The sequence below is a fragment of the Nothobranchius furzeri genome, chromosome 8 (assembly GCF_043380555.1).
Source record: "Nothobranchius furzeri strain GRZ-AD chromosome 8, NfurGRZ-RIMD1, whole genome shotgun sequence".
Taxonomy (NCBI): Eukaryota; Metazoa; Chordata; class Actinopteri; order Cyprinodontiformes; family Nothobranchiidae; genus Nothobranchius; species Nothobranchius furzeri.
This window is the reverse complement of record NC_091748.1, coordinates 55,691,909-55,702,515: the sequence shown is the minus strand read 5'-3', so window position 1 is coordinate 55,702,515 and position 10,607 is coordinate 55,691,909. Positions and strand designations below refer to the sequence as shown.

The window sequence follows — 10,607 nt, the reverse complement described above, 5'->3', positions numbered from 1 at the left end:
ACCAGCAGGTGGCAGTGCTGATGCGGCTGAATTAATAACAAAGTAGAAGAAGACGCCAGCAAATTCTAGAAAATGTCTGAGTACGAGAAGATACAGAAAAGTTCCCTGAAATTAAAGGGTGTCGGGGAGCTCTCAGCTGGGAAAAAGTGAGCTTTATAACTTTAATAAGTTGTCTCACGTACAACTAGTTAAATCAATGTAATAATTCGTTAATTCGTCGCGACGATAATCGTGTCTGGTTCGTTAGCATGTTTGCTAACGGTGGTGGTGGTGTTTTAAAGTTTACTGAATGGTGGTGTTTTAAAGTTTACTGAAAACATGTACTCAAGATCAATTGCGATTAATTAAATTATCAAATAGTATTTTTGTGGGTGTTAAACGTGCGTTTTTTGGCTGAGACTGTGTTGTTCGTGTCTATGTGTTATAATGTCTCAGAAACAGGTTGTGAATACTAGCGTTAGCATGAACAAAGCGACAGAGCTGCACGTACGTCGCGTAATTTCATAATTAATAAAAATTATGTCCTTAGAAACTGTGTCAGTATTTAAAAATAAATGTAAGCCGCTTTCCACAACACTACTAACCGTTTTGTAGGAAGAAAAACGAAACATCTGTAGTATTTACCACATGATGCAATGTTTAAGGGTTACGTTTCACTCACGTGTGACTGTGAATGAATATAATAAACACAACTTTCACTGATAGAAGATAATTTAAAAATATATATTGATCCTCAGTGGGGAAATGCTGGTATCACAGCAGCAAGCAAAGCTAAACAAAACAATGCAGATAAATAACACAGGAGAGAGTAAAACGCTCTACCGTGAACAAGAAAGCAGCGCAGAGATACTTTTAAATGTATACACATTTTAAGAAATAAAAGGTAAATAATTGTGTGGAAAAAGATGGCAGAGTATATAAATGTCGTGGGAACACGGCCAGAACTAGTTTGCAATATTTGAACTTTTTCTGTTTTTCTTTAGAAAAAAGAAGAAGTCAGAGAGCAAGCATCGCATGGAGCAGGTTGTGACAAGTCAAAACGATGAGGAGGAGGTGAAAACAAAGAAGGCTTACATTGACAAAAGGACACCAGCGCAAATTGCTTTTGACAAGACGCAAGAAAAGAGGGTAAGTTTAGTTTCCCAACTCATCTTGCATCGGCTGGAGGCAAACAGACAAGATCTAGAATATTAACAAACTCTGTCAGTCGTTTCACAGTCTGAGTTAAATCTGACTATTTTAACACAATAATGCTGCAGTAAAATTTCAGGTCACTTGTGATAAAGTAGTGGACCAACTGCACATTACATTAACTAAAACAAATGACTTCACTGCACAACTTTCATGCTAATAGATTTAGCTCAGACCAAATGAAACTATTTAAATCAAATATGTTGTTACTCTTCACCATCGACATACATATATGGACAATGGGTTTCCATAGCTCCAATAATAAGTTTTTGTACTAAAATGGGAGGTGGCCACCACCGCCATTTTGACCGTGTCACAGGTTCCGTCAAGCCCAGATAATTCCATAAAAGGGAAGAGAGGTGGAGCTGTGGGTGGGGCTGTAAGGCTGGGATCAACTGACGACACCCGGTCGAACTAGCTACAAGCTAACCTGAAGCTAACCCAAAGCTAATGCGGAGGTGGGAGCTAAGTTAACAGAGGTAGCAACGTAGCTACAACTGGAGTTAACTGTGCACAACACCAGAGCTTCTGAGTCAGAGATACGCTGGGCTGACCGCTGGATAAAACCGGGTGGAACACAGAGGTCTCCGAGACCACCACAAGCTGGCAGCCGCACAGCAGACAAGCGCCGCTGCGATCTGAGATGCGCAGAGCTGCCGCTGGGGAGAACCAGGTGGAAAGGTTTCCATCCCAGAGCTCCACAAGTCCGCAGCCCGCGCAGCAGACAGAAGCCGCGATCAGACAGAGATGCGCCAAGCTGCGGGGAGGCGAGAACGGGTGGAAAACATCGGTCTCCCGAGAGCTCCACAAATAATAATAATAATAATACATTTTATTTCAAAGCGCCTTTCAGGACACCCAAGGTCACTTTACACAAAACACGTAATAAAATACAATAAAACAATAATAAAACCCAAAGAAGAAAAAACAGAGAGAAACATTTCAATAAAATCAGAGGTTGTAGGCAGATTTAAACATATGTGTTTTGAGTTTTGATTGGAAAAGGGTAAAACTGTCGATGTTCCTGATGTCTGGGGGAAGTGAGTTCCAGAGTCGAGGAGCAGAGCGGCTGAAAGCTCTGCTCCCCATGGTAGCGAGACGGGCAGAAGGAACCGCAAGATGGATGGAAGAAGAAGATCTGAGTGAACGGGACGGGGTGTGAATACTTATAAGGTCTGAGATATATGGAGGAGAGAGGTTGTGGATTGCTTTGAAGGTATGGAGGAGAATTTTGAAGATGGGCCTGAATTTAACTGGGAGCCAGTGGAGCTGCTGGAGAACCGGCGTGATGTGGTGAAAGGAAGGGGTTCTGGTGATAATACGGGCTGCTGAATTCTGGACCAGTTGCAGTTTATGAAGGAGTTTGTTGGGGAGACCATAAAGAAGTGAATTGCAATAGTCGAGACGGGAGGTGACGAGGCTGTGGACGAGAATGGCGGCAGTGTGAGGGGTCAGTGAGGGACGAAGACGGTTTATGGAACGTAGATGGAAGTATGCTGACCGAATTAAGTTATTAATGTGAGCCTGAAAAGAAAGGGAGCTGTCGAGAATGACACCCAGACTCTTGACATGAGGTGAGGGGGAGACTGTGGCACTGTCAATAGTTAAAGAAAAGCTGTCAGATGTTGAGAGGGTGGAGTTAGTGCCAACTAGAAGAAGTTCAGTTTTATTGCCGTTGAGTTTGAGGAAATTAGAGGTGAACCATGATTTGATTTCAGAGAGGCAGAGTGTAAGGGAGGATGGTGGGAGAGTTGAGTTGGGCTTACTGGAAATGTAGAGCTGGGTGTCATCTGCAAAGCAGTGAAACTGGATATTGAATTTGCGGAAGATTTTGCCGATAGGGAGGAGATATACTATGAAGAGGAGGGGCCCCAGGACAGAGCCCTGGGGCACACCTGACTTGACTGGGGAGGGTTCTGAGGTAAAGGATTTTAACTGGATGAACTGAGTGCGGCCAGTAAGGTAAGATTGAAACCAGCGGAGGGGGGTGTGAGTGATGCCTAAGGAATAGAGTCTATTAAGGAGGATGGGATGAGAAATGGTGTCAAAGGCCGCACTCAGATCGAGGAGAATAAGAATAGAGATTAAACCAGAATCAGCAGCAATGAGTAGGTCGTTAGTGATCTTGATGAGAGCTGTTTCTGTGCTGTGGTGGGGACGGAAGCCAGACTGAAACTGTTCATAAAGGTTATTGCGGGTGAGATGTGAATGGAGCTGAGATGCAACAGTTTTCTCAAGGACTTTGGAAATGAAGGGAAGATGGGAAATGGGACGGAGGTTATTGAAATCATTGGGATCTAAACCAGGTTTTTTTAGAATAGGGCTGACTGAAGCGGATTTGAATAGGGATGGGACCGTACCAGAGGATAGTGAGGAATGAATAATGGCTGTTATAAAAGGGAGCAGAGAAGAAAGGCAGGATTTAACTAAAACAGTTGGAATAGGGTCCAGTTGACAGGTGGAAGGTTTGGATTTGGTGATGTAATCTAATATTTCTGAGGGATGGGGAAGTTCAAAGGAGGAGAACGGAATGGTGGGTTCAAATAAATCAGGAGAGGGAGGGGAGGAATGAGGTAAAGAGAGATGGATTCTATTGACCTTCTCATTAAAAAACTGAAGGAGAGAGTTACAGGTTTCTGAAGAGTAAAGATGGATGGGTAAGGAGTCGGGAGGCTGAAAAATGCTGTTCATGATGGAAAATAATGTTTTAGTGTTGCTGGAGTTGGACGAGATGAGACCGGAGTAATACTGAGATTTGGCATGGGAGATGGAGTCCTTGTAGAGAGAAATCTGAGCAGAATATAAGTCTTTATGGATGGTGAGACCGGTTTTCTTGTAGAGTCTTTCAAGCCTCCGGTTAGTAGCTTTCAAGGAGCGAAGGGCAGGGGTGAACCATGGAGCAGACCGAGTAAAATATACAGAGCGGGATTTGATGGGAGCAAATGAATTAAGGATAGAAACCAGACCGTTATTGTACTGAATGACAAGATCATCGGGAGTAGAGGACAAATTAGGGGTCAAGGTGGCAAAACTGGAGGACAGGGAGGCTAGATCAATGTCCTTAATATTACGAAAAGAAATGATACGTGGTGACTTGATGATGGAGAGACGGAGGGGAACAGAAAAGGAGATGAGGAAGTGGTCCGTGAAAGGGAGCGGGTCAGCTGTACAGTTGGAGGGGGTCAGGCCGGAGCAGCAGATTAAATCCAGGGTGTGACCTTTAATGTGAGTGGGAAAATTGGCATATTGATGAAAACTGAGGCTGTCCAAAGATGAGGAGAAGTCTTTGCTGAGGGGGAGGGCCATATTGTCCATATGAATATTAAAATCACCAAGTAAAATTACATTTGGGGAAAGGGCGGACAGATGGGATAAAAGAGCAGAGAGTTCATTTAAAAACTCAGGGCTGAACTTGGGGGGACGATAAACAGTGACAATTATTGTGGGGGTCGGGCCGGAGAGTTGACAGGCGAGGCATTCCAGAGTGGTGAGAGGAGGAAGGTTTACGGGAAGGACCTTCCAAGTCTCGCGATACAGTATCGCGAGACCACCGCCGCGGCCCGACCCACGGGGTTTGGAGAGGTAAACAAATCCGGGAGGAGTACAGTCATTGAGTTGTGAGAAATCGCTGGGTTGTTGCCATGTTTCGTTCAGACAAAGAAAGTCTAGCTTATGGTCACTGATGGTATCTTGGAGGAGATGTCCTTTACCAGAGAGGGAGCGAATGTTGAGAAGACCAAAATTAGCAGTGCGGAAGTCCCTGGCGACAGGAGCATTAGTCCGACTAGCCAGCCGGGCTAACACGCTGGAGTCGGCAGCTCGGCAGGTATTCCTGGGTAGCCGCCGGCTAGTCGTGGACCAGAAGGAGGGTATTCCTTTGGAGCCGTCGAGATGGAGGTTCCGCCGGGACCCCCGATGGATATACCGACGGCGAGGCTGGAAGGTGATGTCGGGGAAGAGGCACAGAGCTGGTGGTGGAGATCCGGAGTAGCGAAAGCGGAGGTTGAAGAGCTCCGCCGCCGAGTACTGGAGAAGGCCATCCACGGACAGAAGAATGAGCGACAGGATGATCCAGGCCAGTGCGAGGCACACAGAAATCCTGCTGGACCACATTATGGAGTGGAGCAGGGAGGTGGTGATGTGCAACCAGAACGCAAGCTGAGCAGGTAGGTGAAAATGAGTTTTCACCGACACAGGGATGTGACCAGGGTGAAAAAGAAGAAAAAAAAATACAAAAAGTTTGTTTGCCAGCGAGCAGCGGCAGCGAGACGCGCCAGCGTTCACTCAACCGGAACCGGAAGAGATAGTCGGAACCCAGCTCCACCAACATGTTATATTTCAACCCATTTTCTAAAGTGCAGCATTATGTTAAATGCACTGGGTCTTACCCTATTACATTTAAATTTCATGGTTAAACAGTACATGTTAAAATCTAAGCTCAGCTCGGCAGTGACCTAAAATACATAAATATAATTTTACTTACCGAAAAAAATGAAGTGGAGACTCCTTAGACGCTCTATTAGTGCAATTAATGCCACAGCAAGTCATTTTGTCCAACAATTGCACAAAAAATATCCAAAAAAGAACGCACAGACACAGAGACTCAAAATCCCGGAGCAGTTTCCAAGCCAGACCGAGGCTCTACTGAGGCCTTTCCACGGAGCTAGCTCTGTGGTCACGTACCATACCATACCATATTTATTTATAAAGCACCATTTCAAAATAGCATGGCAGCTAACCAAAGTGCTGTACATAAAAAGCCAAATGCTCGACCAAGAAACACAATAAGAACAGGCAAAATACATAAGAACAAAGCATAAATAGTCGAAGAGAAAAAGTCCTACTAAAAACAATAAAATAGGAGAACATTTAACAGCACTATATAATAAAATAATGCGACGAATGATAAAAACTTTTGAAATGGCACAAATAAAACGAAATAAAATACCAGATGGTGCGAGGTGCCAAAAGTGAGCAACTAAATCATAAAAATGGAATGAAAAACTCAGATCCGGTGCTAGATTGTCATGAAAAGTGTCACGGAGGGAAGGCAATGCTAAAGAAGTGCGTTTTCAGGGCCGACTTGAAACCGCTAACAGAGGGAGCCAGACGCACACGGAGGGGCAGAGAGTTCCAAAGTTTTGGGGCTGCATAAGAGAAGGCACGCTCCCCCCGTGATTTGTACCGAACCATCGGAACAACAAGCAGCAGATGATCTGCTGACCGAAGGGCACGGGTGGGAACATATGGGGTCAGCAGGTCCGTCAGATAGGATGGGGATGGGCAGTACAAAGCCTTGTAAACATATAACAAGACCTTGAAGTTAATCCTAAATTTGACTGGGAGCCAGTGTAAATCTGCGAGGATGGGTGTGATGTGCATGTGTCTGTCGGTGTTGGTTAAAAATCTGGCCACGGCATTTTGAACCTTCTGCAGTTTGCTTAAGGCTGAAGCATTAATCCCAATCAAGACAGAATTTGCGTTATCCAGACATGAAGTAATGAAAGCATGAATGACTGACTCAAGATCCGGGCGTTTGAGGAATGACTTAAGACGAGTGATGCGGCAGAGTTGGAAAAAGCAGGACTTGACAGTAGCGTTGACTTGTGAAGACATTGAAAGGTCAGAGTCCAATTTCACACCTAGGCTAGTGGTACATGATTTGAGATTTAGTGGGAGACTTGAGACATCTAAAGCACCATTTATGTTAGTGGGGCTAAAAAGTATGGCATCTGATTTGCTGTCACTTAACCGTAGGCAGTTTTGAGAAAGCCAGGATCTGACCTGGGAGAGGCATTCTGACATTATAGAAAATGAGTGCTGTTGGTTGATTTGAAGGTAGATCTGGCAATCATCTGCATAAAAGTGGTAGTTAACCCCGAGACTTGCTAAAATCTTACCAAGTGGTAGAATGTAAATTGAAAAGAGGAGAGGGTCTGATGCTCATTAATTATACAGAATTTTAGGCTTTTAACACACAATTCACCCCCCTCAGAGTTGTCATGAGTGTAAACTAGATCATGTAAACAAAAAACATGTTTTGGTTCCAGGCTGTAAACATGTTTATTTCTGCTGTGAAATTGGTATTTTTAACATGGGAGTCAATGAGGATTTGCTCGCTTCTGACAGCAGCACCCAGTGGATGAGGGTGGAACTGCAATTTTTGTACCTCCGGGTTGGGCCCAATTTTAGAGCCGCATTGTGGGGGCTTGCTCTTCATGAAAAATGTTTTTAAATGTAAACATTTCAACCATCTGCTCACCAAAACAGATTATCACTGGAAAAAGAGTTTTGACACTAGTATATAATACTAAATAGTATGGATCATTTCCTGGGACGTTCAGCTGGTGAAGCACAGCAGTAGTAAAGTTTATTTTTTATTTTTCTTGCAGCAAATGGAACGGATTTTGAAGAAAGCATCAAAGACACACAAACACAGAGTTGAAGTAAGTACAAATTTCTGTCGGACCTTCTTGTTCAGATTTGTAAAACACGACCTTCACTCAAAAATATCAAATGTTGGTTATTTTATAAAGGCTTTGATTGAATTTTACTATTTTCTATATTCAACCGTAGATTTTATTTGACCTGTCTACTTCCTTTAGCCTGTTTAAATGTTAATGTGGTGGTTGCAGATATAAGAAATATTTTGTCCTTTTATTGTTACAGGATTTCAATCGCCACCTGGACACACTGACAGAGCATTACGATATTCCAAAAGTCAGCTGGACCAAGTAAAGACAAGCAGATGTTTGTGGTTTTTCGTTTTTTGAATGTTCTATTGGATTCATTTGGGAATTTCTTTTGTGTTGTAAATTTGTTGTGCACAATAAAGGAGTATTGAACATCTGTTGTAGTTTTTTTTATATTTTTTTTACATTGCACTGACAGATTACTGGCGTGCAAAAGCATGACACAAGTTAAATCAATTTAAATAAATCTGAACACTGTGATAATGGCACATGTATTGTAAAGTGAGACAAAAGTACTATGATGCAATTAATAGTCACCTTTTTTCACCAAAGTGTTCCAACATAAGACTTTTTAACATTAAGTATAATCAGGTAGAAAAAAAAATGGGGTCAAAAGAATTTGGCTTTATTAACGGATGTTTTCTTCAAATTGTTCAGCTTTGATGTTGTAGTGTTGTCAGAGTTCACTTTGGCCCCAGCATCTCACTCGGCTTCACCCACTGGTCGAACTGCTCTTCTGTCAGGTAGCCCAGCTCCACGGCCACTGCCTTCAGCGTTGAACCCTTCTTATGAGCCGTCTTAGCGATGGCGGCTGCCTTGTCGTACCCGATGTGAGGGTTGAGCGCGGTGACCAGCATGAGGGACTCGTTCATCAGCTTGTTGATCCTCTCAGAGTTGGCCTGGATGCCCACCACACAGTTGTTGGTGAAGGACACGGACGCGTCACCGAGCAGCCGTGCGGAGTTGAGCACATTCTTGACCATCATGGGCTTAAAGACATTAAGCTCAAAGTGTCCATTGCTTCCGCCGACAGTGACCGCCACGTGGTTGCCCATCACCTGCGCCGCCACCATGGTCATGGCCTCACACTGCGTGGGATTCACTTTGCCCGGCATTATGCTGCTTCCAGGTTCGTTCTCTGGCAGGATGAGTTCCCCCAGGCCGGAGCGAGGCCCTGACCCCAGGAAACGAATGTCGTTGGCGATCTTCATCATGCTGACGGCTACTGTGTTCAGTGCTCCGCTCAGCTCTACCAGGGCATCGTGAGCTGCCAGAGCTTCAAACTTGTTTGGGGCGGTGATGAACGGCAGGCCAGTGAGAGAAGCAACAGTAGAAGCTACTTTCTCTGCAAAGCCAATGCGGGTGTTGAGTCCAGTCCCGACTGCCGTGCCTCCTGCTGCCAGCTCATAAACCCTGGGCATGGCAGCTTTCACCCGCTCTATGCTGTACTTAACCTGCTGGACATAGCCGCCAAACTCCTGCCCGAGAGAGAGAGGGACAGCATCCTGGGTGTGGGTGCGTCCGATCTTGATGATATTTTTGAACTCTTCAGCCTTTGCAGCCAGAGCATCATGCAGAGTCTGGAGGCCAGGTAGGAGCACCTGGTGCACCTCTGTGGCTACAGCAATGTGCATGGCAGTGGGAAAGGTGTCATTGGAGCTCTGACTCTTGTTGACATGGTCATTAGGGTGAACTGGATCCTTGGAGCCCAGTTTCCCTCCCAGGATCTCGATGGCTCTGTTGCTGATCACCTCGTTGACGTTCATGTTGGTTTGGGTTCCTGACCCAGTCTGCCACACCACAAGTGGGAAATGATCATCCAGTTTACCAGCTGACACCTCATCTGCAGCCTGGACGATGGCATTGGCTATCTTTGGGTCGAGACCGTAGTCTTTGTTCACCTGGGCAGCTGCTTTCTTCAGGATACCAAAGGCCTTGATCACTTGGATTGGCATTCTCTCACTCGGTCCCCCGATCTTGAAGTTCATGGTGGATCTGACAGTCTGGGCTCCGTAATACTTGTCAGCTGGGACTTTGAGCTCACCAAACGTGTCCCGCTCAATCCTGTACTCTGAGCTGGCCATTCTGGACGCGCAGATCAGGAGTTTAGAGTTAACGTGGAGTTTCTGTAAAGTCAGGAGGTTGCAGTTAAACTGCTGAACGCTTCTAAAAGAGCGGAACATGGCTTCGCTTTAGAGGTGAATCCGGGGGGAGGTCAACGCAGTTTTTCACATTGTAACAAGTTATTGGACGAGGGAGAAACTCGACTGAAAATCAGCCAATCGCGACGCAAGAGAGGCGTGACTTCCTCTATGGTTGTCGTATCAGGTGACAGCAACAGAACTGCTACATCCGGCTCTGTGAAGTCCTTCAAAACATCATGCAACTTTATTTCCGGTGTGGAAAATAGATAAATTTTACTTCAAAATAAAATAAATGACTAGATTGACATTTAAAGAAGAACATGTACAAGCATGGATATTAAAAAACTTGAAAGAAAACATTAAAGGGAACATACAAAAGAAAATGTGTAATTTTAGGAATAAATGCTATAAAAGGTCATTTGTTTGTTTATTTATTTCTCATTGAGATTAAAAAAATATTTCTCAAGGGAGACCCGACCAAAGCAACATGGATCAAAACATGGTTACGTGGACTACACAGTTATACACAGGGAGAAACAAAGATTGCAATAAAAACTTTAGAAGTTTCACGTTATGAAGTCAGTCTCAGGGACTTTCACATTTGATTTAAAAGCAGTCAGTGAAAAATTATCTGTCATTTTCCATCATTATTCAAGATCTTTATCCAAGTTCAGTTCATGCACATGGAACAGAAGGCAGCAATTGATCTTGCACACAAAGAATAACGATCAGCACTTCTCATTTCAAGAAAGGATCATATAGAAAAACCACAGTCTGAGGATTGCCTTGTCTATAAATC

At 44.3% G+C, this 10,607-nt stretch overlaps 2 protein-coding genes across 2 annotated transcripts; one reads left to right on the top strand and one right to left on the bottom strand.

Moving 5' to 3' along the window:
- The first annotated feature begins 3 nt into the window (after positions 1 to 3).
- On the top strand, positions 4 to 8,040 carry fam32a (family with sequence similarity 32 member A). Its single transcript, XM_015971382.3, has 4 exons — positions 4 to 146; positions 984 to 1,128; positions 7,584 to 7,637; positions 7,861 to 8,040. Exons 1-4 carry the CDS (start codon positions 73 to 75, stop codon positions 7,927 to 7,929), a joined length of 342 nt encoding a protein of 113 aa, XP_015826868.1. The 5' UTR covers positions 4 to 72; the 3' UTR covers positions 7,930 to 8,040.
- Positions 8,039 to 9,938, bottom strand: fh (fumarate hydratase). Its single transcript, XM_015971380.3, has one exon. The coding sequence runs from the start codon at positions 9,845 to 9,847 to the stop codon at positions 8,348 to 8,350; it is 1,500 nt and encodes a 499-aa protein (XP_015826866.3). The 5' UTR covers positions 9,848 to 9,938; the 3' UTR covers positions 8,039 to 8,347.
- Positions 9,939 to 10,607: the final 669 nt, after the last annotated feature.